The 26,161-nt window shown below is 42.6% G+C and overlaps 1 protein-coding gene across 1 annotated transcript; it reads left to right on the plus strand.

The window, feature by feature from the left end:
• Window positions 1–3,594: 3,594 nt before the first annotated feature.
• LOC121520530 (tissue factor-like) lies at window positions 3,595–26,161 on the plus strand. The gene is made up of 7 exons (XM_041804023.1): window positions 3,595–3,777; window positions 14,934–15,042; window positions 18,657–18,746; window positions 20,423–20,523; window positions 22,595–22,773; window positions 23,035–23,203; window positions 25,497–26,161. The coding sequence occupies exons 1-7, from the start codon at window positions 3,711–3,713 to the stop codon at window positions 25,646–25,648; spliced, it is 867 nt and encodes a 288-aa protein (XP_041659957.1). The 5' UTR covers window positions 3,595–3,710; the 3' UTR covers window positions 25,649–26,161.

A 26,161-nucleotide genomic window follows, 5' to 3' on the forward strand; every position in this document is an offset into this window, starting at 1 on the left:
AACAAACCCAGAGAATGGGCCCTCCCCAGCTGGGATTTATTGATGATATCAGTGTATGTGTCGTATCAGTAGCATTGATGGTTAACAGTTACCTCATTTAGAGCTGAAAAGCATAGAAAACTAATTTTGGGTTGATTGGATAGCTTCTTTTGACAGCTTAAATCATTTTGCTGCTTTTTTGCCACTTCTTTTTACCACTTTTGACCCATTTTTGCTTCTTTTTGGGGACATTTTGCCACATTTAACCCATTTTTGCAACCCTTTTGCCACTTTTCTGCCAATTTTGCCATTGTTCAGCTGTTTTTACTCCTTCTTTACCACTTTATTGCAACTTTAACTCTTTTTGCCACTTTACTGCCACTTATGATCTTTTTTGTGAACTTTTTGACACATTCAACCCAGTTCTGCCACATTTTTGACAGTTGTCACCCACTTTTGCCTTTGTTTGACCACTTTTTTTTTGCCTAATTTTGCCCTTTTTTTAATCACATTTAACCCATTTAAACACTTTTTTTAACAACATGTCAGCCTTTAGGCCGCTTGTAACCCATTTTTTGCCACTATTTGGCAACTTTCGACAAGTTCTTGCTCATTTTAAGCCATTATTTGGCCACTTTTTTTTTTTTTTTTACCAATTTTTGCCCATTTCTTACTTTTTTCTCCACTTTTTGCCCAATTTTGCCATCTCCATGATCTCCCCAGAAAGCTCTCCCCTTTATCTCACCCTCCAGGCCACCTTCACTGTAACATTATTTAAAAAGTCTATTTTGTAACGATTTAGATATGGTGTCCCTTGAGATTTTGGCTTAACTTTAGGTGTGCCTTGGGCAAATAAAGTTTGAAAACCACTGGTATAGCCCATACAACAATGTATGAGTAGACAACACAAGTACACTCGGTGCAAAGACCTGTGAGCTCTGCAGCTCCTCCAGTCTGCTGCTGGACAGAAGAACCTTCAGTACTTAGAGACAGCCGTGAGAACAGACAGGTAGGGCTGAGTCAGAGAGAACAGTAATGACATGATGATTAAAGAAAACTAACCTAACACATGACTGAAGGGAGGAGTTTAAAACAACTAAAGACTGTCTGAGTATAAAACCTGGACTTAGAAACTGAGTGGCCCAGAAGGTCATCATAATGAAACAGTCAGTATGATATGATGAATACACTGGATCAGCAGGGATTGAACTAAAGCGGGCTGGTCTGAGCCATGAAGCTCTGGGTTCTGATCTCTGTTGTTTGTGAGCTGAGGTCCAGAGAACACCCATGTGACTGTGATTATAACCAGCAGGTTTCTCCTAAATGACACGCTCTGTTCCCACAGTCTCTCTGACAGGGTTTCTCTGGAAAGAGGCTGTATAATGTTCTCTGAAGAACCCTGACTAACCCTTAAAATCCCACGTCTTTACCTTTACCAGCGCTGTTATGAGCAGTAATTATTTCCTGGTTAATTCCACAGACCCCCGCCTTCGGCTCTTTTTATAACTGCAGCATTCTTTGGCTTCTTTCCCTGCTAACTGAAAACAGATGTTGAACGAAAGAGTTTCACAATTCCTCAACTTAAAGCAAACAAACAGGACAAATAAACACCAATATTATGTTAACATCCTGTTCTCAGACACTAGAGTCACAGAAACGCTCTGTTTGGTTCATCATCAGACCTGCTGATATCTGAGAGTTTCATTGGTCAGCAGGCTGAAGCAGAAACACTGAAGATCAGGTCTTCACCTGCTGCTACGAATAATAAGCAAAGGAGGCTCCATGCTAATTCACCTCATGCCGTTGACTTTATATTAATCACACAACAGTTAACGTTAGTGTGAGCTGTGAACGCACCCTCAGGACTGTTCAGTTCAATCAAAAATAAACCGCTGAAATATGGATCACCTGAGAACAGTTAAACCAACCAACAAACCCAACAACTAACCAAACCACCAATCAATCAATCAATCAATCAATCAATCTATCAATCTATCCATCCATCCATCCATCCATCCATCCATCCATCCATTCATCTATCCATCCATCCATCCATCCATCCATCCATCCATCCATCCATCTATCTATCTATCTATCTATCTATCTATCTATCTATCTATCTATCTATCTATCTATCAACCAACCAATCATCAGTGAACCAATCAATCACCAACAGTATGAACAAAACAAAACAAGTGCATGAACACAAATAAAATGAAATCCAGTGAAATTAAATTAAGGTTTAATAATAACGAAGGACAACGGTGAGTCTTTCCACGAGTCTTCTCCAGGGCAGTCGAACTACATCAGGTCCAGGTCTATCTGTTGCTGATTGATAGTGTTCATGTGATCAATGTTTGGCTTCCATATCCTGATGACCCCCTTTAGAACCACCAGGGTCTAAATGATGATCCCCTTTAGAACTACCAGGGTCTAAATGATGACCCCCTTTAGAACCACCAGGGTCTAAATGATGACCCCCTTTAGAACCACCAGGGTCTAAATGATGACCCCCTTTACAACTACCAGGGTCTAAATGATGATCCCCTTTAGAACCACCAGGGTCTAAATGATGATCCCCTTTAGAACTACCAGGGTCTAAATGATGACCCCCTTTACAACCACCAGGGTCTAAATGATGACCCCCTTTAGAACCACCAGGGTCTAAATGATGACCCCCTTTAGAACCACCAGGGTCTAAATGATGACCCCCTTTACAACCACCAGGGTCTAAATGATGATCCCCTTTAGAACTACCAGGGTCTAAATGATGACCCCCTTTAGAACTACCAGGGTCTAAATGATGACCCCCTTTAGAACCACCAGGGTCTAAATGATGATCCCCTTTACAACTACCAGGGTCTAAATGATGACCCCCTTTAGAACCACCAGGGTCTAAATGATGACCCCCTTTAGAACCACCAGGGTCTAAATGATGATCCCCTTTACAACTACCAGGGTCTAAATGATGACCCCCTTTAGAACCACCAGGGTCTAAATGATGACCCCCTTTAGAACTACCAGGGTCTAAATGATGACCCCCTTTAGAACCACCAGGGTCTAAATGATGATCCCCTTTACAACTACCAGGGTCTAAATGATGACCCCCTTTACAACCACCAGGGTCTAAATGATGATCCCCTTTAGAACCACCAGGGTCTAAATGATGACCCCCTTTAGAACTACCAGGGTCTAAATGATGATCCCCTTTAAAACTTCATCATTTTTGGACTGTTTAAATCAGTTTTACTGTGGTTGTCGAGGTTTTCTGCTGAACTTGACCCTGGTCTTGAGTTTTATTTCTTGTTTCCTTGACTACGGATTGAATGGGTCCCAAGTGGGCCAGTCCCAGCCTGTGTGACCCCCATGCAGAGAGGTTTTTTCTCCACAGACCTGCAGAGGCAGAGCTAGAGTTTTTTTCTATCTGCTCTCTCTGACTAACACTCGAACAGACTGTCTCTCTGCAGCACGGGGCCTTCATGTTCTCAGAGAAGGGGGCGGGACCAAACATGAGCTATAGAGGCTTTATTCAGCATGCAGGAATGTGGGCGGGTTCAGCGGGGAGCTGAGCAGAACCTTAAACAGTCCCCCATCCCGGACTGAAACATCCCGCTGTGGATAGAGGGACTGAACAACAGTTTAAGGACTCGGACTCCTCCAGAGACCAGAAACTGTCTACAGGACTAAAGGAGAACTGATCCAGGACTGAAGGAGTACGGATCAACACTGACATGGCATCTGTGAGAACTTTCCTGTGTCTGGGTCTGAGTCTGAGCGCTGGAATCATCAAAGCTGCAGGTAGGACCTCAGAGGAGTAGGGTAGGACTACATGAAGATACTCTGATATGGGGGGTAGGGGTTGGCAGGGTTAGGAAGGGTTGGTTTGATCTTTATTTATCTTAAACATGTTAGACATTTTATTTAAACAAAGACAAAAAAATAGCCATGATCAAATCAGACTTCATAAACCAGGCGGAACAACCATGGCAGAGGTGGAATAAAGATTCTATAAAGTCTTATCTGATAGGAGAACATAGAAAGGATGGAGTGATGGATCTGTGGAGGTATAAATGTTAGAGCTAACAGCTGCAGAGAGATTTAATGAGTTAATTTATAACACCACCACCCAGCAACCACAGCATGAGTCAGTCTGGCTATATAAACATCCCTGTTTTATTAGAGAGATCTTCATCCAAGAGTCCAGATCACAATCAAAGTTTAAGTCCACATAGGAGGACTTTATTAGATCAACATTTATCAGCATAGAGAGGAACAGGGACCATAATATATGTGGAGGATTTAAGGCAAATATAGGATGAAACATGGGCTAGTAGGAGAGCTACATGTCTAATAAGTGCATCATAAAAAAGACACAATAATGTCTGATGATAAATTACGGGGTCAACAGAAGTACTGAGCCTCCTTTTATTGATTTTATAAATCAGTCATGGTCAATATCATTTGGCATTTTTTGACAAAAAACAAAAACAAAGAAAGCAAAACCAGATTTCTACGAAGTAACGTCAATGAAATAAAAACGTGTAATGTAAAATCAGTGACTGCATAAACATTCACCTCTTTAAAGTGACTGGTCTAATCCAGCAGAGGTCCGGACAGTTGGTGTCAGTAGTCTCACAGTTAGAGGTTGTAGTTTAAAGACACCTGTGTCTGGAAGGTCCAATCACTGGTTCATAAGTATTCCTGGCTACTATTACACCATGGAGACAAAAGAACACTCAGAGAAAAGGTAATTGAAAAGTCTAAGTCAGAGGATGGAGACAGAAACATCTCCAAGACTCTGAACATCCCCCAGAGTTCAGTTAAATCCATCATGAAGAAATGAAGGAATATGTCACGTGTAAATCTGCCTAGATCAGACCTTCCTCACTAACTGAGTGGGCGTGCAAGAATGAGACTAGTGAGAGAGAGCACCAAGACACCTATGACTACTCTGAGGGAGTTTCAAGCTTCAGCAGCTGAGATGGGAGAGACTCTGCAGACAACAACTGTTGGCCGGGTTCTTCACCAGTCAGAGCTTTATGGGAGAGTGGCAAAGAGAAAGACACTGATGAAGAAAACTGGGGATACTCCTCAGCAGCATCATGCTGCGGGGATGCTTCTCAGCTGCATCACACTGTGGGGATGCTTCTGAGTAGCATCATGCCATAGGGAAGCTCCTCAGCAGCAACATGCTGTGGGGATGCTTCTCAGCAGCATCATGCTGTGGGGATGCTCCTCAGCAGCATCACGCTGTGGGGATGCTTCTGAGCAGCATCATGCTGTGGGGATGCTTCTGAGTAGCATCATGCCATAGGGATGCTCCTCAGCAGCATCATGCCGTAGGGATGCTCCTCAGCAGCATCATGCTGTGGGAATGCTTCTCAGCAGCATCATGCTGTGGGGATGCTTCTGAGCAGCATCATGCTGTGGGGATGCTTCTGAGTAGCATCATGCCATAGGGCAGCTCCTCAGCAGCATCATGCCGTAGGGATGTTCCTAAGCAGCATCATGCCGTAGGGATGCTCCTCAGCAGCATCACGCTGTGGGGATGCTTCTGAGTAGCATCATGCCATAGGGAAGCTCCTCAGCAGCAACATGCTGTGGGGATGCTTCTCAGCAGCATCATGCTGTGGGGATGCTCCTCAGCAGCATCATGCTGTGGGGATGCTTCTGAGCAGCATCATGCTGTGGGGATGCTTCTGAGTAGCATCATGCCATAGGGAAGCTCCTCAGCAGCATCATGCCGTAGGGATGCTCCTCAGCAGCATCATGCTGTGGGAATGCTTCTCAGCAGCATCATGCTGTGGGGATGCTTCTGAGCAGCATCATGCTGTGGGGATGCTTCTGAGTAGCATCATGCCATAGGGCAGCTCCTCAGCAGCATCATGCCGTAGGGATGTTCCTAAGCAGCATCATGCCGTAGGGATGCTCCTCAGCAGCATCATGCTGTGGGGATGCTTCTCAGCAGCATCATGCCGTGGGGATGCTTCTCAGCAGCATCATGCCGTGGGGATGCTCCTCAGCAGCATCATGCCGTGGGGATGCTCCTGAGTAGCATCATGCCGTGGGGATGCTCCTCAGCAGCATCATGCCGTAGGGATGCTCCTCAGCAGCATCATGCCGTAGGGATGCTCCTCAGCAGCATCATGCTGTGGGAATGCTTCTCAGCAGCATCATGCTGTGGGGATGCTTCTGAGCAGCATCATGCTGTGGGGATGCTTCTGAGTAGCATCATGCCATAGGGCAGCTCCTCAGCAGCATCATGCAGTAGGGATGCTCCTAAGCAGCATCATGCCGTGGGGATGCTCCTCAGCAGCATCATGCTGTGGGGATGCTTCTCAGCAGCATCATGCTGTGGGGATGCTTCTGAGCAGCATCATGCCGTAGGGATGCTCCTCAGCAGCATCATGCCGTAGGGATGCTTCTCAGCAGCATCATGCCGTGGGGATGCTCCTCAGCAGCATCATGCCGTGGGGATGCTCCTCAGCAGCATCATGCTGTGGGGATGCTCCTCAGCAGCATCATGCCGTGGGGATGCTCCTCAGCATCATCACACCGTGGGGATGCTCCTCAGCAGCATCATGCTGTGGGGATGCTCTTCAGCAGCGTCACACTGTGGGGATGCTCCTCAGCAGCATCATGCTGTGGGGATGCTTCTGAGCAGCATCATGCTGTGGGGATGCTTCTGAGCAGCATCATGCTGTGGGGAAGCTCCTCAGCAGCATCATGCCGTAGGGATGCTCCTCAGCAGCATCATGCTGTGGGGATGCTTCTCAGCAGCATCATGCTGTGGGGATGCTTCTCAGCAGCATCATGCCGTGGGGATGCTCCTCAGCAGCATCATGCCGTGGGGATGCTCCTCAGCAGCATCATGCCGTAGGGATGTTCCTAAGCAGCATCATGCCGTAGGGATGCTCCTCAGCAGCATCATGCTGTGGGGATGCTTCTCAGCAGCATCATGCCGTGGGGATGCTTCTCAGCAGCATCATGCCATGGGGCTGCTCCTCAGCAGCATCATGAGTTGGGGATGATCCTCAGGAGCATCATGCCGTGGGGATGCTCCTCAGCAGCATCATGCCATAGGGATGCTCCTCAGCAGCATCATGCCGTAGGGATGCTCCTCAGCAGCATCATGCCGTAGGGATGCTCCTCAGCAGCATCATGCTGTGGGAATGCTTCTCAGCAGCATCATGCTGTGGGGATGCTTCTGAGCAGCATCATGCTGTGGGGATGCTTCTGAGTAGCATCATGCCATAGGGCAGCTCCTCAGCAGCATCATGCAGTAGGGATGCTCCTAAGCAGCATCATGCCGTGGGGATGCTCCTCAGCAGCATCATGCTGTGGGGATGCTTCTCAGCAGCATCATGCTGTGGGGATGCTTCTGAGCAGCATCATGCCGTAGGGATGCTCCTCAGCAGCATCATGCCGTAGGGATGCTTCTCAGCAGCATCATGCCGTGGGGATGCTCCTCAGCAGCATCATGCCGTGGGGATGCTCCTCAGCAGCATCATGCTGTGGGGATGCTCCTCAGCAGCATCATGCCGTGGGGATGCTCCTCAGCATCATCACACCGTGGGGATGCTCCTCAGCAGCATCATGCTGTGGGGATGCTCTTCAGCAGCGTCACACTGTGGGGATGCTCCTCAGCAGCATCATGCTGTGGGGATGCTTCTGAGCAGCATCATGCTGTGGGGATGCTTCTCAGCAGCATCATGCTGTGGGGAAGCTCCTCAGCAGCATCATGCCGTAGGGATGCTCCTCAGCAGCATCATGCGGTCGGGATGCTGCTGAGAAGCGTCAGACTGTGGGATGCTCCTGAGCAGCATCATGCCATAGGGATGCTACTCAGCAGCATCACGCCGCCGGGATGCTCCTCAGCAGCATCATGCTGTGGGGATGCGCCTCAGCAGCATCATGCCGTGGGGATGCTCCTCAGCAGCATCATGCCGTGGGGATGCTCCTCAGCAGCATCATGCCGTGGGGATGCTCCTCAGCAGCGTCACACTGTGGGGATGCTTCTCAGCAGCATCATGCTGTGGGGATGCTCCTCAGCAGCATCATGCCGTAGGGAAGCTCCTCAGCAGCATCATGCTGTGGGGATGCTTCTCAGCAGCATCATGCCGTGGGGATGCTTCTCAGCAGCATCATGCCGTGGGGATGCTCCTCAGCAGCATCATGCCGTGGGGATGCTCCTGAGTAGCATCATGCCGTGGGGATGCTCCTCAGCAGCATCATGCCATAGGGATGCTCCTCAGCAGCATCATGCCGTAGGGATGCTCCTCAGCAGCATCATGCCGTAGGGATGCTCCTCAGCAGCATCATGCTGTGGGAATGCTTCTCAGCAGCATCATGCTGTGGGGATGCTTCTGAGCAGCATCATGCTGTGGGGATGCTTCTGAGTAGCATCATGCCATAGGGCAGCTCCTCAGCAGCATCATGCAGTAGGGATGCTCCTAAGCAGCATCATGCCTTTGGGATGCTCCTCAGCAGCATCATGCTGTGGGGATGCTTCTCAGCAGCATCATGCTGTGGGGATGCTTCTGAGCAGCATCATGCCGTAGGGATGCTCCTCAGCAGCATCATGCCGTAGGGATGCTTCTCAGCAGCATCATGCCGTGGGGATGCTCCTCAGCAGCATCATGCCGTGGGGATGCTCCTCAGCAGCATCATGCTGTGGGGATGCTCCTCAGCAGCATCATGCCGTGGGGATGCTCCTCAGCATCATCACACCGTGGGGATGCTCCTCAGCAGCATCATGCTGTGGGGATGCTCTTCAGCAGCGTCACACTGTGGGGATGCTCCTCAGCAGCATCATGCTGTGGGGATGCTTCTGAGCAGCATCATGCTGTGGGGATGCTTCTGAGCAGCATCATGCTGTGGGGAAGCTCCTCAGCAGCATCATGCCGTAGGGATGCTCCTCAGCAGCATCATGCTGTGGGGATGCTTCTGAGCAGCATCATGCTGTGGGGATGCTCCTGAGTAGCATCATGCCATAGGGATGCTCCTCAGCAGCATCATGCTGTGGGGATGCTTCTCAGCAGCATCATGCTGTGGGGATGCTTCTCAGCAGCATCATGCCGTGGGGATGCTCCTCAGCAGCATCATGCCGTGGGGATGCTCCTCAGCAGCATCATGCCGTGGGGATGCTCCTCAGCAGCGTCACACTGTGGGGATGCTTCTCAGCAGCATCATGCTGTGGGGATGCTCCTCAGCAGCATCATGCCGTAGGGAAGCTCCTCAGCAGCATCATGCTGTGGGGATGCTTCTCAGCAGCATCATGCTGTGGGGATGCTTCTGAGCAGCATCATGCTGTGGGGATGCTTCTGAGCAGCATCATGCCATAGGGATGCTCCTCAGCAGCGTCATGCCGTAGGGATGCTTCTCAGCAGCATCATGCCGTAGGGATGCTCCTCAGCAGCATCATGCCGTGGGGATGCTCCTCAGCAGCATCATGCTGTGAGGATGCTCCTCAGCAGCATCACACTGTGGGGATGCTTCTCAGCAGCATCATGCTGTGGGGATGCTCCTCAGCAGCGTCACACTGTGGGGATGCTTCTCAGCAGCATCATGCTGTAGGGTTGCTCCTCAGCAGCTGGCCCTGAAAGGCTTGTAATGGTAGAGGGGAAAATGAGTGTGGAAAAATATAGGAAAATCCTGGAAGACAATCTACTTCAGTCTGACAGAGAACTACGGCTTAGAAAGATTTATTTCCAGTCAGACAGTGACCTGAAGCATCCAGAGAAAGCTACACAGAAATGTTTTAAAGACAACATGGGGAATGTTCTGGAGTGGCCGAGTCAAAGCCTAGACCTCAATCCAAGAAAGGATTAGTGTCTGGACTTGAAAAGGGCTGTTCAGCCCTATTCAGGAAGAATATTTATACAGTCATTACAGATTTTTATTTAAATCTGCATTACTTTGTAGAAATCTGTTTTCACATTGATATTACAGAGGCTTGTATATTATTTTGTTGTAAAAAAGCCAAATGATTTTGACCATGACTGATAAAATCAATAGAAAGGTACCACATCTACGAGGGTCAGTACTGTCAGGGACTGTACATCAGGAATCTGTTGACGTTAGTAGACTGAGAGTAGAATAAGAGATAGTCCAGGTCTGTTAACATGAAGGATCTTCCTCCTACACCCGTACCGTTTCTCTCCTGGTGTGTGGAGGTATTCCAAACATGCAGGAGGATCTGGTTCATGTAGTCCTGGATCAGAGCTGACCAGTCATGACTCAGCGTTTTTCAGCCAGGAATGCTCTGATACCGGTGTAGCAATCCAAATGTTACAAAACCTCCTTTAAACACAGAGAGGTGGGAAACCCCGACTCCTCCACCTCTCTGAGGACAGCAGCAGCTTCATCTGGTTAGGAAATGTGATTATGGTGGACAGGAACTCACCCTCTGTCTGCTGAACATGGGACTCTGTCTAAAAATGCACATGGTCTGGTCTGAGATGATCTCTGTGTATCAGACTTGACCAGAAAAAGGGTCTTACATCAACTGTTTACTGGAGTGACCTCACAGCTGAGCTAAAATAGTAAAAGGAGAACCTGTTAAACCCAGCAGGATGTTTGAAATGTCCTATTCTCATAAAGATGCTGCATGATGGATCAGTGGTTACAGCTGGCGCCTCACAGTAAAATCTCATTTTAAAATAGACCTGTGTGTTCTAACCTAACCATCACTGCCCACTTACTCACATGTCAGATATGTTAAAGAATGGCTCGCTAGAGGGCGCCGTCTCTCTCTGGTCAGTCCTCCTCTCTCTGGGATTTTCTGGTTGATAAAAAGCAAAAATGACCCTTGAGGTGACTAAAACCACCAGATCAAAACCAATAGGATTAACAGTAACAAGTTTTAAAGACCACTGAACTCCAGAGAGGACTGTGTGTGAAGCTATAAAATATAAATCCTTGTTTCTGCTGATGGGACTAAACTCTTAAGTTTGTAAGGATCCATTTATGTGAGAGAGGGATGGGAGGAGCATGTGTATCCTTTTATTTTGAAGGTCTAAAAGGTGGTCAAAACCAAGTTAACAAGATTTAACACTAGTAAAGTATTTACCTGGTTAATACCAGGTCTGTAACATTTAACACTAGTGTAGTATTTACCCGGTTAATACCAGGTCTGTAACATTTAACACTAGTATAGTATTTACCTCATTAATACCAGGCCTGTAACATTTAACACTAGTGTAGTATTTACCTGGTTAATACCAGGCCTGTAACATTTAACACTAGTATAGTATTTACCTGGTTAATACCAGGTCTGTAACATTTAACACTAGTATAGTATTTACCCGGTTAATACCAGGCCTGTAACATTTAACACTAGTATAGTATTTACCTGGTTAATACCAGGCCTGTAACATTTAACACTAGTGTAGTATTTACCTGGTTAATACCAGGTCTGTAACATTTAACACTAGTATAGTATTTACCTGGTTAATACCAGGTCTGTAACATTTAACACTAGTATAGTATTTACCTGGTTAATACCAGGTCTGTAACATTTAACACTAGTATAGTATTTACCTGGTTAATACCAGGTCTGTAACATTTAACACTAGTATAGTATTTACCTGGTTAATACCAGGTCTGTAACATTTAACACTAGTATAGTATTTACCTGGTTAATACCAGGTCTGTAACATTTAACACTAGTATAGTATTTACCTGGTTAATACCAGGTCTGTAACATTTAACACTAGTGTAGTATTTACCTGGTTAATACCAGGTCTGTAACATTTAACACTAGTGTAGTATTTACCTGGTTAATACCAGGTCTGTAACATTTAACACTAGTATAGTATTTACCTGGTTAATGCCAGGTCTGTAACATTTAACACTAGTATAGTATTTACCCGGTTAATGCCAGGTCTGTAACATTTAACACTAGTATAGTATTTACCCGGTTAATGCCAGGTCTGTAACATTTAACACTAGTATAGTATTTACCCGGTTAATGCCAGGTCTGTAACATTTAACACTAGTATAGTATTTACCGGGTTAATGCCAGGTCTGTAACATTTAACACTAGTGTAGTATTTACCCGGTTAATGCCAGGTCTGTAACATTTAACACTAGTGTAGTATTTACCTGGTTAATACCAGGTCTATAACATTTAACACTAGTGTAGTATTTACCTGGTTAATACCAGGTCTGTAACATTTAACACTAGTGTAGTATTTACCTGGTTAATACCAGGTCTGTAACATTTAACACTAGTATAGTATTTACCTGGTTAATGCCAGGTCTGTAACATTTAACACTAGTATAGTATTTACCCGGTTAATGCCAGGTCTGTAACATTTAACACTAGTATAGTATTTACCCGGTTAATGCCAGGTCTGTAACATTTAACACTAGTATAGTATTTACCCGGTTAATGCCAGGTCTGTAACATTTAACACTAGTATAGTATTTACCCGGTTAATGCCAGGCCTGTAACATTTAACACTAGTATAGTATTTACCTGGTTAATGCCAGGTCTGTAACATTTAACACTAGTATAGTATTTACCTGGTTAATGCCAGGCCTGTAACATTTAACACTAGTATAGTATTTACCTGGTTAATGCCAGGTCTGTAACATTTAACACTAGTATAGTATTTACCCGGTTAATACCAGGTCTGTAACATTTAACACTAGTATAGTATTTACCTGGTTAATGCCAGGCCTGTAACATTTAACACTATTATAGTATTTACCTGGTTAATACCAGGTCTGTAACATTTAACACTAGTATAGTATTTACCCGGTTAATGCCAGGTCTGTAACATTTAACACTAGTATAGTATTTACCTGGTTAATACCAGGTCTGTAACATTTAACACTAGTATAGTATTTATCTGGTTAATACCAGGTCTGTAACATTTGACACTAGTATAGTATTTACCTGGTTAATACCAGGTCTGTAACATTTAACACTAGTATAGTATTTACCTGGTTAATACCAGGTCTGTAACATTTAACACTAGTATAGTATTTACCTGGTTAATACCAGGTCTGTAACATTTAACACTAGTATAGTATTTACCTGGTTAATACCAGGTCTGTAACATTTAACACTAGTATAGTATTTACCTGGTTAATACCAGGTCTGTAACATTTAACACTAGTGTAGTATTTACCTGGTTAATACCAGGTCTGTAACATTTAACACTAGTGTATTATTTACCTGGTTAATACCAGGTCTGTAACATTTAACACTAGTGTAGTATTTACCTGGTTAATGCCAGGTCTGTAACATTTAACACTAGTGTAGTATTTACCCGGTTAATGCCAGGTCTGTAACATTTAACACTAGTGTAGTATTTACCCGGTTAATGCCAGGTCTGTAACATTTAACACTAGTGTAGTATTTACCTGGTTAATACCAGGTCTATAACATTTAACACTAGTGTAGTATTTACCTGGTTAATACCAGGTCTGTAACATTTAACACTAGTATAGTATTTACCCGGTTAATGCCAGGTCTGTAACATTTAACACTAGTATAGTATTTACCCGGTTAATGCCAGGTCTGTAACATTTAACACTAGTATAGTATTTACCCGGTTAATGCCAGGTCTGTAACATTTAACACTAGTATAGTATTTACCCGGTTAATGCCAGGTCTGTAACATTTAACACTAGTATAGTATTTACCCGGTTAATGCCAGGTCTGTAACATTTAACACTAGTATAGTATTTACCCGGTTAATGCCAGGTCTGTAACATTTAACACTAGTATAGTATTTACCCGGTTAATGCCAGGTCTGTAACATTTAACACTAGTATAGTATTTACCCGGTTAATACCAGGTCTGTAACATTTAACACTAGTATAGTATTTACCCGGTTAATGCCAGGTCTGTAACATTTAACACTAGTGTAGTATTTACCCGGTTAATACCAGGTCTGTAACATTTAACACTAGTGTAGTATTTACCCGGTTAATACCAGGTCTGTAACATTTAACACTAGTGTAGTATTTACCCGGTTAATACCAGGTCTGTAACATTTAACACTAGTATAGTATTTACCCGGTTAATGCCAGGTCTGTAACATTTAACACTAGTATAGTATTTACCTGGTTAATACCAGGTCTGTAACATTTGACACTAGTATAGTATTTACCTGGTTAATACCAGGTTTGTAACATTTAACACTAGTATAGTATTTACCTGGTTAATACCAGGTCTGTAACATTTAACACTAGTATAGTATTTACCTGGTTAATACCAGGTCTGTAACATTTGACACTAGTATAGTATTTACCTGGTTAATACCAGGTTTGTAACATTTAACACTAGTATAGTATTTACCTGGTTAATACCAGGTCTGTAACATTTAACACTAGTATAGTATTTACCTGGTTAATACCAGGTACGTAACATTTGAAACTAGTGTTGTATTATTGCATTAATACCGATTTAGCATTAATGGATGTCATTTTCTAAAACAGAGATATTGTAAACATGAGTATATCATAAATTTTACAATTAAAAAAATATCTAATATACATTAATAAATCAATTAGTGTGAAAAGAAAGGTATAGTAGTAAAATATCATAAAGTAACTGGTAGTTATCATGTCCACTGCAGTTCCAACAGTTTAAATTGACTTAAATCTTGTGTTAAGCTGACTAGTTTTATGTTTAAGAATATAAGTAGATCACTTGTATTTGTTCCTTCAAGTAAATAATAGATAATTGTATTGATCAAATCAGTCAGTACAGTCTGCAATAAAAAAAAAAAATCCCTCCGGCTGTGAGACTAGAATAAATGTTATACAATACAATAACCTTGTTTGAAATTATTATTATTATTATTATTATTATTATTATTATTATTATTATTTTAAATGTGGCAGTCTCAGTAACAGATGTGGGCTGTGCTGATGTCAAATTTATCCTAAACTAGAATATGATGCCAGGACAGAGTATCTCTGTGTTCCTTTTTCAGATCCAAACTCTAAAGCAGAAAATGTTCGTTGGACATCTCTGGACTTCAAAACCATGCTGAGCTGGACAACCAAAACACCAGAGCACTCCTACACCATACGTTACTCCAGGTGAGTTCACAAAACTCAGAAGATCAACCCTCAACTCAGAATATCAACCCATAACTCAGTAGATAGACCCTGAACTCAGTAGAAAGACCCTGAACTCAGGACATATAATCTTAACTCTGTAGATAGACTCTTCACTCATTAAAAAGACCCTTAACTCAGTAGATCAACCCTCTACTCAGTACTTAGACCCTTAACTCAGTAGATAGATCCTTAACACAGTAGATAGATTCTGAACTCAGTAGATAGACCCTTAACTCAGTAGAAAGATCCTGAACTCAGTAGATAGACCCTTAACTCAGTAGAAAGATCCTGAACTCAGTACTTAGACCCTTAACTCAGTAGATAGACACTTGGCTCAGTAGATAGACCCTTAACTCAGTAGAAAGATCCTGAACTCAGTAGACAGACCCTTAACTCAGTAGATAGACACTTGGCTCAGTAGATACACTATTAACTCAGTAGATAGATGTTTAACTCAGTAGATTGAACCTTAACTCGGGACATAGACCCTTAACTTAGAAGACAGACCTGTAACTCAGTAGATAGACCCTTAACTCAGTAGATAGATCAACTATTAACTGATTAAGTTAAACCTTTACGGACTAGATCTGTCTGTAGTCTGACTGATGCCTCTGTCTGTAGTCTGATGTCTGTCTGTAGTCTGATGTCTATCTGTAGTCTGATGTCTGTCTGTAGTCCGACTGATTCTCTGTCTGTCGTCTGACTGATTCTCTGTCTTTAGTCTGACTGATGTCTCTGTCTGTAGTCTGACTGATGTCTCTGTCTGTAGTCTGACTGATGTCTCTGTCTGTAGTCTGATGTCTCTGTCTGTAGTCTGATGTCTCTGTCTGTAGTCTGATGTCTCTGTCTGTAGTCTGACTGATTCTGTGTCTGTAGTCTGACTGATGTCTGTCTGTAGTCTGACTGGTGTCTCTGTCTGTAGTCTGACTGATGTCTCTGTCTGTAGTCTGACTGATGTCTCTGTCTGTAGTCTGACTGATGTCTCTGTCTGTAGTCTGACTGGTGTCTCTGTCTGTAGTCTGACTGATGTCTCTGTCTGTAGTCTGACTGATTCTGTGTCTGTAGTCTGACTAATTTCTATGTCTGTAGTCTGACTGATGTCTCTGTCTGTAGTCTGACTGATGTCTGTCTGTAGTCTGACTGGTGTCTCTGTCTGTAGTCTGTCTGATTCTGTGTCTGTAGTCTGACTAATTTCTTTGTCTGTAGTCTGACTGATGTCTCTGTCTGTAGTCTGATGTGTCTGTCTGTAGTCTGACTGATGTGTCTGTCTGTAGTCTGATGTCTCTGTCTGTAGTCTGACTGATTCTGTGTCTGTAGTCTGACTGATGTCTCTGTCTGTAGTCTGATGTGTCTGTCTGTAGTCTGACTGATGTCTGTCTGTAGTCTGACTGATGTCTCTGTCTGTAGTCTGACTGATGTCTCTGTCTGTAGTCTGACTGATGTGTCTGTCTGTAGTCTGACTGATGTCTCTGTCTGTAGTCTGACTGATTCTGTGTCTGTAGTCTGACTAATTTCTCTGTCTGTAGTCTGACTGATGTCTGTCTGTAGTCTGACTGGTGTCTCTGTCTGTAGTCTGATGTCTCTGTCTGTAGTCTGACTGATGTCTCTGTCTGTAGTCTGACTGATGTGTCTGTCTGTAGTCTGACTGATGTCTCTGTCTGTAGTCTGACTGATGTCTCTGTCTGTAGTCTGACTGATGTCTGTCTGTAGTCTGACTGATGTCTCTGTCTGTAGTCTGACTGATGTGTCTGTCTGTAGTCTGATGTCTCTGTCTGTAGTCTGTCTGATGTCTCTGTCTGTAGTCTGATATGTCTGTCTGTAGTCTGACTGATTCTGTGTCTGTAGTCTGACTGATGTCTCTGTCTGTAGTCTGATATGTCTGTCTGTAGTCTGATTCTGTGTCTGTAGTCTGACTGATGTCTCTGTCTGTAGTCTGATGTCTCTGTCTGTAGTCTGATGTGTCTGTCTGTAGTCTGACTGATGTGTCTGTCTGTAGTCTGATGTGTCTGTCTGTAGTCTGACTGATGTCTCTGTCTGTAGTCTGATGTCTCTGTCTGTAGTCTGATGTCTCTGTCTGTAGTCTGACTGATGTCTCTGTCTGTAGTCTGACTGATGTGTCTGTCTGTAGTCTGATGTCTCTGTCTGTAGTCTGACTGATGTGTCTGTCTGTAGTCTGACTGATGTCTCTGTCTGTAGTCTGACTGATGTCTCTGTCTGTAGTCTGACTGGTGTCTCTGTCTGTAGTCTGACTGATGTGTCTGTCTGTAGTCTGACTGATGTCTCTGTCTGTAGTCTGATGTCTCTGTCTGTAGTCTGACTGATGTCTCTGTCTGTAGTCTGATGTCTCTGTCTGTAGTCTGATGTCTTTGTCTGTAGTCTGACTGATTCTGTGTCTGTAGTCTGACTGATGTCTCTGTCTGTAGTCTGATATGTCTGTCTGTAGTCTGACTGATGTCTCTGTCTGTAGTCTGACTGATTCTGTGTCTGTAGTCTGACTGATGTCCCTGTCTGTAGTCTGATATGTCTGTCTGTAGTCTGACTGATGTGTCTGTCTGTAGTCTGATGTCTCTGTCTGTAGTCTGACTGATTCTGTGTCTGTAGTCTGACTGGTGTCTCTGTCTGTAGTCTGATGTCTCTGTCTGTAGTCTGACTGATGTCTCTGTCTGTAGTCTGACTGATGTCTCTGTCTGTAGTCTGACTGATGTGTCTGTCTGTAGTCTGACTGATTCTGTGTCTGTAGTCTGACTGATGTCTCTGTCTGTAGTCTGATATGTCTGTCTGTAGTCTGACTGATTCTGTGTCTGTAGTCTGACTGATGTCTCTGTCTGTAGTCTGATGTCTCTGTCTGTAGTCTGACTGATTCTGTGTCTGTAGTCTGACTGATGTCTCTGTCTGTAGTCTGATGTGTCTGTCTGTAGTCTGACTGATGTGTCTGTCTGTAGTCTGATGTCTCTGTCTGTAGTCTGACTGATTCTGTGTCTGTAGTCTGACTGATGTGTCTGTCTGTAATCTGATGTCTCTGTCTGTAGTCTGACTGATTCTCTGTCTGTAGTCTGACTGATGTCTCTGTCTGTAGTCTGATGTGTCTGTCTGTAGTCTGACTGATGTCTCTGTCTGTAGTCTGATGTCTCTGTCTGTAGTCTGATGTGTCTGTCTGTAGTCTGACTGATGTCTCTGTCTGTAGTCTGATGTGTCTGTCTGTAGTCTGACTGATGTCTCTGTCTGTAGTCTGATGTCTCTGTCTGTAGTCTGATGTCTCTGTCTGTAGTCTGACTGATGTCTCTGTCTGTAGTCTGATGTCTCTGTCTGTAGTCTGATGTCTCTGTCTGTAGTCTGATATGTCTGTCTGTAGTCTGACTGATGTCTTTGTCTGTAGTCTGATGTCTCTGTCTGTAGTCTGATGTCTCTGTCTGTAGTCTGATATGTCTGTCTGTAGTCTGACTGATGTCTCTGTCTGTAGTCTGACTGATGTCTCTGTCTGTAGTCTGATGTCTCTGTCTGTAGTCTGATGTCTCTGTCTGTAGTCTGATTCTGTGTCTGTAGTCTGACTGATGTCTCTGTCTGTAGTCTGATGTCTCTGTCTGTGATTTCAGTATTGATGGTGACTGGATTCACCCTGATCACTGTGACCAGCTGTCAGACCACTTGTGTGATATGACTGAAGAGCTGAAATATTATGACAGGTACGTCCAGCTTACCTGAGGCTCTGCTCAGGTTTCTGTTTCATCCTCATGAGCTTTAACTCCTTTCTCTGATTCTGTCAATATTACCAACACTAAACAAACAAAAACAAAAAAACAAAGAAGAAAAACAAACAAACAAAAAAAAGATTTCAATTTAAATTTATCCCACTCAAAATAAATATTCAAACATTAGATTCACATTAAATTCCCTGTTGAGTTAAATCCAAATTTTGATTTTTAACCCCTTCAGTATGTTGGAGTAAGGCTGTTGTGAACATGTGAAAACACTGACCTCTATGTGTGACTGAATTTGGGATTTAGACTGTTAGAAAGTTGATCATCTCTTTCTTGGTTTGGTTTTCTGTGGGAGGGGCTAACATTTATAAAGCAAAGATAACATGAGCGATTTTGACCTGAGTAATGATGATGTGCCGTTTACTGTGGATACCAGAGGATATTTGTATGAATCTGCGACAGGGCTCTCTCAAAAACACTCCTAAAGCTGTCAGACACACAGGAGTAGTCAGAAGATTTTAGTGATAGTGCTAGTTTGCATCCTTGTTTTATGACAAAAACAACGGTTCTAACATGTAAACTTACTTCTCAAATATAGATAAACTTAATATAAATGTGCATAGCGCTTGTTCACTTCTCTCTCACCTGCAAACATAACAGAAAGACAGTCTTGTTTGAGAACTGGCGTCTAGTGCTTCCTTATAGACTGTCTAATGCAATACAACTGAGCTTACTTCCTGCTAAGCCAGGAGAGCAGTGTCAGTTGACAACAAAACAGCGCGACTACTGACACCTACTGGCCAAAATGAATATCGCCCTGAAGGCACATTAGACTCAAGCAGGTGAGTTTATCCTGTTTAAAGTGACAAAAAGCATCCAAATAAATGAAATTTAACCAGAAGTATTATAGAGGGGGCCAATATGATAACAGAAACTGATGAACAACAATTCTGGGCTTTATCCTACTGATACAAATAACCAGGGTGCCACATTTGGTCCCTTTAACCATCAGACCTGATTGACATGAAGGCTCCTGTACCCTAGAATGACATCAACACCAACTAGTCTTTAAAAGGAAATATTTCCCCCTGTTTTCATGATTTGGTTCTCTTTGACGTGAGCAGACTCAGACTGTCTGAAAATATGAATCCCTGCTGGGTACCAGAGACCCCCGTGGAAAATACTGACCCCTGCTGATCCCTGGGGATGGCTGTGTACTTCCTTTTTCAGAATAAAAGACAGTTTAAGGGTTTTGATATGGGAAATGTGTCAGAGTAACGTTCCCTAACTCAAACAGGAACGAGTGAGAAAAAACACCCGAGGATGAAGAGTTTCTCTGTTTCTGTGCAGTCTGGAGAAAATCTAAAAACCAACAGATATCCTCTCCATGATGTTAAGGTTGGTACAGAGAGCCGACTACTTAGATCTGGCCTGAACACAGAGGTTAGAGTCTGCTCAGTGGCTCCTGTCCTCTCTGACATTCCCAGTTTTCCAGAGTTAAAGAGTGGATCCTCTGTCCTCAATCTCTCTCTGCATAAACATACCCATATAAGACTCAATGCAGCAAAGATTCAGCCATCATTTAAAAACACGAGTTAAATCTGTATAAACATTCATCATTAATAATGTAGTGTCACTGTTGTCCATACTCTGTGTGGCAGGGCGTTCATAGCTGACGTTCTAACCGACATCACAGATGACGACTACGACCACGGCGACTACCAGCACACCGAGTCTAAACCCTTCAACCCTTACAGAGAGAGTACGTACACATTTCACCTCCTTAAACCTGATGACCTCATTTCTAAACTAACTCATTAGATCTCTGATGACCTCATTTATAAACTAACTCGTTAGATCTCTGATTACCTCTTTTATAAACTAACTCATTAGATCTCTGATTACCTCCTTTATAAACTAACTCATTAGATCTCTGATTACCTCCTTTATAAACTAACTCATTAGATCTCTGATTACCTCCTTTATAAACTAACTCATTAGATCTTTGATTACCTCATTTCTAAACTAACTCATTAGATCTTTGATTACCTCATTTCTAAACTAACTCATTAAATCTCTGATGACCTCATTTCTAAACTAACTCATTAAATCTCTGATGACCTCATTTCTAAACTAACTCATTAGATCTCTGATGACCTCATTTCTAACCTAACTCATTAGATCTCTGATGACCTCATTTCTAAACTAACTCTTTAGATCTCTGATTACCTCATTTCTAAACTAACTCATTAAATCTCTGATGACCTCCTTTATAAACTAACTCATTAGATCTTTGATGACCTCATTTCTAAACTAACTCATTAGATCTCTGATTACCTCATTTCTAAACTAGCCCTTTAGATCTTTGATTACCTCATTTATAAACTAACTCATTAGATCTCTGATGACCTCATTTCTAAACTAACTCATTAGATCTCTGATTACCTCATTTCTAAACTAACTCATTAGATCTCTGATTACCTCATTTCTAAACTAACTCATTAGATCTCTGATTACCTCATTTCTAAACTAACTCATTAGATCTCTGATGACCTCATTTCTAAACTAACTCTTTAGATCTCTGATGACCTCATTTCTAAACTAACTCTTTAGATCTTTGATTACCTCATTTCTAAACTAACTCATTAGATCTCTGATTACCTCATTTCTAAACTAACTCATTAGATCTCTGATTACCTCATTTCTAAACTAACTCATTAGATCTCTGATTACCTCATTTCTAAACTAACTCATTAAATCTCTGATTACCTCATTTCTAAACTAGCCCTTTAGATCTTTGATTACCTCATTTCTAAACTAACTCATTAGATCTCTGATTACCTCATTTCTAAACTAACTCATTAGATCTCTGATTACCTCATTTCTAAACTAACTCATTAGATCTCTGATTACCTCATTTCTAAACTAACTCATTAAATCTCTGATTACCTCCTTTATAAACTAACTCATTAGATCTCTGATGACCTCATTTCTAAACTAACTCATTAGATCTCTGATTACCTCATTTCTAAACTAACTCATTAAATCTCTGATTACCTCATTTATAAACTAACTCTTTAGATCTCTGATTACCTCATTTCTAAACTAACTCTTTAGATCTCTGATTACCTCATTTCTAAACTAACTCTTTAGATCTCTGATTACCTCATTTCTAAACTAACTCATTAAATCTCTGATTACCTCATTTCTAAACTAACTCTTTAGATCTCTGATTACCTCATTTCTAAACTAACTCTTTAGATCTCTGATTACCTCATTTATAAACTAACTCTTTAGATCTCTGATTACCTCATTTCTAAACTAACTCATTAGATCTTTGATGACCTCATTTCTAAACTAACTCATTAGATCTCTGATTACCTCATTTATAAACTAACTCATTAGATCTTTGATGACCTCATTTCTAAACTAACTCTTTAGATCTCTGATTACCTCATTTCTAAACTAACTCTTTAGATCTCTGATTACCTCATTTCTAAACTAACTCATTAGATCTTTGATGACCTCATTTCTAAACTAACTCATTAGATCTCTGATTACCTCCTTTATAAACTAACTCATTAGATCTCTGATTACCTCCTTTATAAACTAACTCTTTAGATCTCTGATTACCTCATTTCTAAACTAACTCATTAAATCTCTGATTACCTCATTTCTAAACTAACTCATTAAATCTCTGATTACCTCATTTCTAAACTCACTCATTAGATCTCTGATTACCTCATTTACTGTGGAGATATTTCAAAAATAATCTTTGTTTCAATATTTTCAAACTACTACCAGCTGATTTACTCCTCTCCTCTTCTCCCTAGCTAACATCAGTGCAGTGGAGTTTACTGTTCATGCTGCAAATGAGAGCTCCATGTTGATCAACATCACTGACACACTGACCAGCGTGCATAAAGACGGGAAACAGCTCACCATCAGAGACATTTTCAAACATGACCTCTTGTATAAAATCAACTACCATAAGGCTGAAAGTACCGGAAAGGTAGGCTTTTAAACTCGGCTCTGAGTTTATGCAAATGAAGAGTTTGACTGAAATGCCTGCTTGAGAGAAGCAACACAGAGTTTCAGTCTTTATCTTTTATTAAACTTTTATTTTCCATCATACACTTTCATCACATTCAGAGTGTTTAGGTTTGATAATTCACTGCTGAATGACCCACTCCTGTTGAAACCCTGTACGCTGGTTTAACCAGAGCTGAATGCTCAGAGAGGTTCAGATCTGTCTTTATGTGTCTGTCCACAGAGAGAGAAGCTGTCTGAAAACAGTGCGGCCTTCGTGTATAGCTTGGATTCTGGAACCAGATACTGCTTCATGGTAGCAGCGGTCATCAAGTCCAGACCGCCGAACATGCAGCAGGGAGCGTGGAGCCGGCACCTGTGTCAGGAAACCGGCGGAGACCAGAGCATGCACGGTACACAAATCCACCACTACAGACCAGGATCAGTCTGTCATAGTCTTAGAGTGGGGCTGTCGAGATAAATTACGTTAATCACAGTTATACCATGGTGTCTGTGAATACTCAATTCTGATTGGCTCTGGGAATTCCACTGGTGTCCATTAACTTCTGATATATGGACACCGTTTAAACTTCACAAGTAGTTCTGGTCAAAAAATCATTACACTATTCCAAATTAATGCGCAGCAGCTGTTAGCCATTACTCCGTTAGGAGTAACTATAGCAACCTGAGACAGTCATAATCTCTGAGCAGGGAGTACGAAAGTATAAAATAATCATGGAACATTACGAGACGGAGATGTTTTAAAGCTAAATGCAAAGCCGGAACTACACTCCAGACATGGCTGCTGCACTGTGTCACTCCACCCAGTGGTTCACTCAAGAAATAGTTCAGAGTATTTGCTTCATGTGCTGTAATGTTACATAATTATACGTTATTATTTCATAGCGTGGTGAATGTACAGGTCACAACTTGTCCAAGAGAGCGTTTTGGAGTTGTTGGATTGTGTATTTGATGAGTTTGATGAGGGAAAGCCGGAATACCGTCTGCTTACATAAAGGACTAGGACTATTTTTTTTGTTCCGTTGTGACTTTATATCTATGGCCCGTCCTATTTACTGGAGTACTGAATAATGTTTACATTCCCTAAGAACGTTATGAGATTGGAATGGCTATTCCAGTTAATAGTCAAGCCCTCATGTGTTGCTAGGGGAAAGACGTTGTTTTAGTAAAACTTTCTATTTTGATCACAAAATGTATGAAATTATAAATTAGTAGTTTTATCAATTATTTTCGTTGATAAGTGACTATGGTATAAGCGGGTTAATGCCCCTTGAGGCAACCAAAAATAACCCTTACTTAATTTAGTCCACCACTGCGCCTTCATGTCTGATTTCACCTCAAAAACTGACAGACCGCTGAGTGGACAGGACAGAATGCATCAAACATTTACTTTTTTACTCCAAGGGTGCACTCACACTAGGCCATCCGTACCGTGCCATATTCTAACTGTGCTGAAGCCCCCCTCCCCTGTCCCTCCTTTGGCCCGCACTCACACTGCTCAACGCATCCAGGCCTGAGCACGGATATGTCACGCACCGACGTCATCACACGAAGCAGCCACTGTTGGTGAATTTATACGTGTTGATGGCTCAATATATCTAAGTGTTGTTTTTAGGCTGTAAAATAGCAACAGATGTATACGATATCTGATCTGACACCAGAGCTATTTCACCTGACCTGGGATCAGTAGCTACGTTAACTATACAGAGCCCAGTGAGAAAAGGGAGAGAGAGAAAATGGTTTATAGTGGAGAGTTATTGCTCACAGCATATAATCTGGAGCCTGATCAGAGTTCCAAGAACTTCTGCTGAATGAAACCCAGAGTTTTTAACTCATATGAGCCCCTACAGTCATTCTTCTGCTTGTCTGGCATCCCGTTATTTGCCATGAACTGTGCCATCTCTCTGAGTATGTTTGGATGACTTTCACTGCTGCGCCAAACAAGCTCTCATGTTACAGGACAGCCTGTGACCAGAGCAGGATGAAATGTTCAGTTAAAAGATTTTTTATTACAGTGATGAGAGCAATTTAACCATCTGATGAGAGCTGGAGGTGAAAATGCCGCAGGATTAATAAATGATATTCTGTTCAAATGTCAGCGCTCAAGATCACAATTTCACTTCTTGATGACATGAAATAAAATTAAAGGTAAATAAATTCAGTGGATGATAGTTTGGCATTATAATTTTATAATCAGAGAGGTTAAATCAGCCGTGAGATTAACCCCGGCACACACTTGTCGGCGTATTTGGCACTCTCATTTATGCACGGAGGATGAAAGGTGTGTGTTATCCTGTGAGCTGCTGTTTGAGACTCAGTCAAGAGAAGAAGTTTTATTTCACAAACCAAACAAACCTCTCACGGTCATTAAAGCCTGAGTTTGCTTGAAACTGGTCAGGAATCTGGACTGGACTGGGATCCATTAGAATGACATCATAGTGGAGCTGTGCGAAGTTAAATTCTTCAGCTCTGATAAAATCTTGTAATTTGTTGAAATGCAATGAGAGAAAATATCTAGTTCTCTCTCTAGAAAAATCCTGCTGTCTCTAGCATGCAGCTGCTGCCTGGTGTGCTCTTTGGGGGCTAGAACCCTCAGACTGAAAGAACAGTGTGGTTGTTTAGTCTGAAAGTTTGACGGCTCTAACCCTCAGACTGACGAATAACAGTCTCGTTTTGTCCCCGCAGAGCTGGGTCCGGGAGCCTGGGTCGGCCTCATCTTCATCCTTCTCACAGTCTTCATCATCTTCGTCACGGTGACCGTCCTCTGCTGCAGAAACCGCCGACAGAAAAACAACCCCCCTCAGACGCCACAGTCCCAGTCCTCAGCTCCAGTTTAGGGACTCTGCAGCCCTGCTTACATTATTGAACTTTTTTGGTCATTCATTCATTCATTCATTCCAAGTGTTTGAAATGAAGTCATCGATCTCCCTGAAGACCTGATACCAGAACTCTCTGACCCCCCTCTGATTTCAACAACTGCCCATCCATCATCATTATGGTTAGTACCTGGAGGAAAATTAGCCACCAGCTAATAGGATAGAGGAGCCTCTTTATCAGCTTTTCTCCCTCCTGTTGTCTTAAACATGTTTTAAGGACACACTGATACACTATAAAGACAATAAATCTGGAGGGTACTGGTTAGACTGGAGTGACAACTGGGGCCTTGACTTGTCTGTATGCAAAAGGAAAGGATCAAATGTTTTATTGGCTTTAACTACATCATCTCCAAAGGCAAGGATGGAATGTTTTATAAATTTTGATGACATCATCTTTAAAGGCAAGGATGGAATGTTTTATTGGCTTCGATGACATCATCTCCAAAGGAAAGGATAGAATGTTTTAGAAATTTT

The sequence above is a fragment of the Cheilinus undulatus genome, linkage group 13, assembly GCF_018320785.1.
Source record: "Cheilinus undulatus linkage group 13, ASM1832078v1, whole genome shotgun sequence".
In the NCBI taxonomy this organism is placed as follows: Eukaryota; Metazoa; Chordata; class Actinopteri; order Labriformes; family Labridae; genus Cheilinus; species Cheilinus undulatus.

Excerpts from the sequence above, each read along its gene's own strand:
- LOC121520530 (XM_041804023.1), top strand. The coding sequence starts at position 3,711 with ATGGCATCTGTGAGAACTTTCCTGTGTCTGGGTCTGAGTCTGAGCGCT. Across the intron at positions 18,747-20,422 it reads GAGCTGAAATATTATGACAG|GGCGTTCATAGCTGACGTTC; the intron begins GTACGTCCAGCT and ends TCTGTGTGGCAG. Across the intron at positions 23,204-25,496 it reads CGGAGACCAGAGCATGCACG|AGCTGGGTCCGGGAGCCTGG; the intron begins GTACACAAATCC and ends TTGTCCCCGCAG.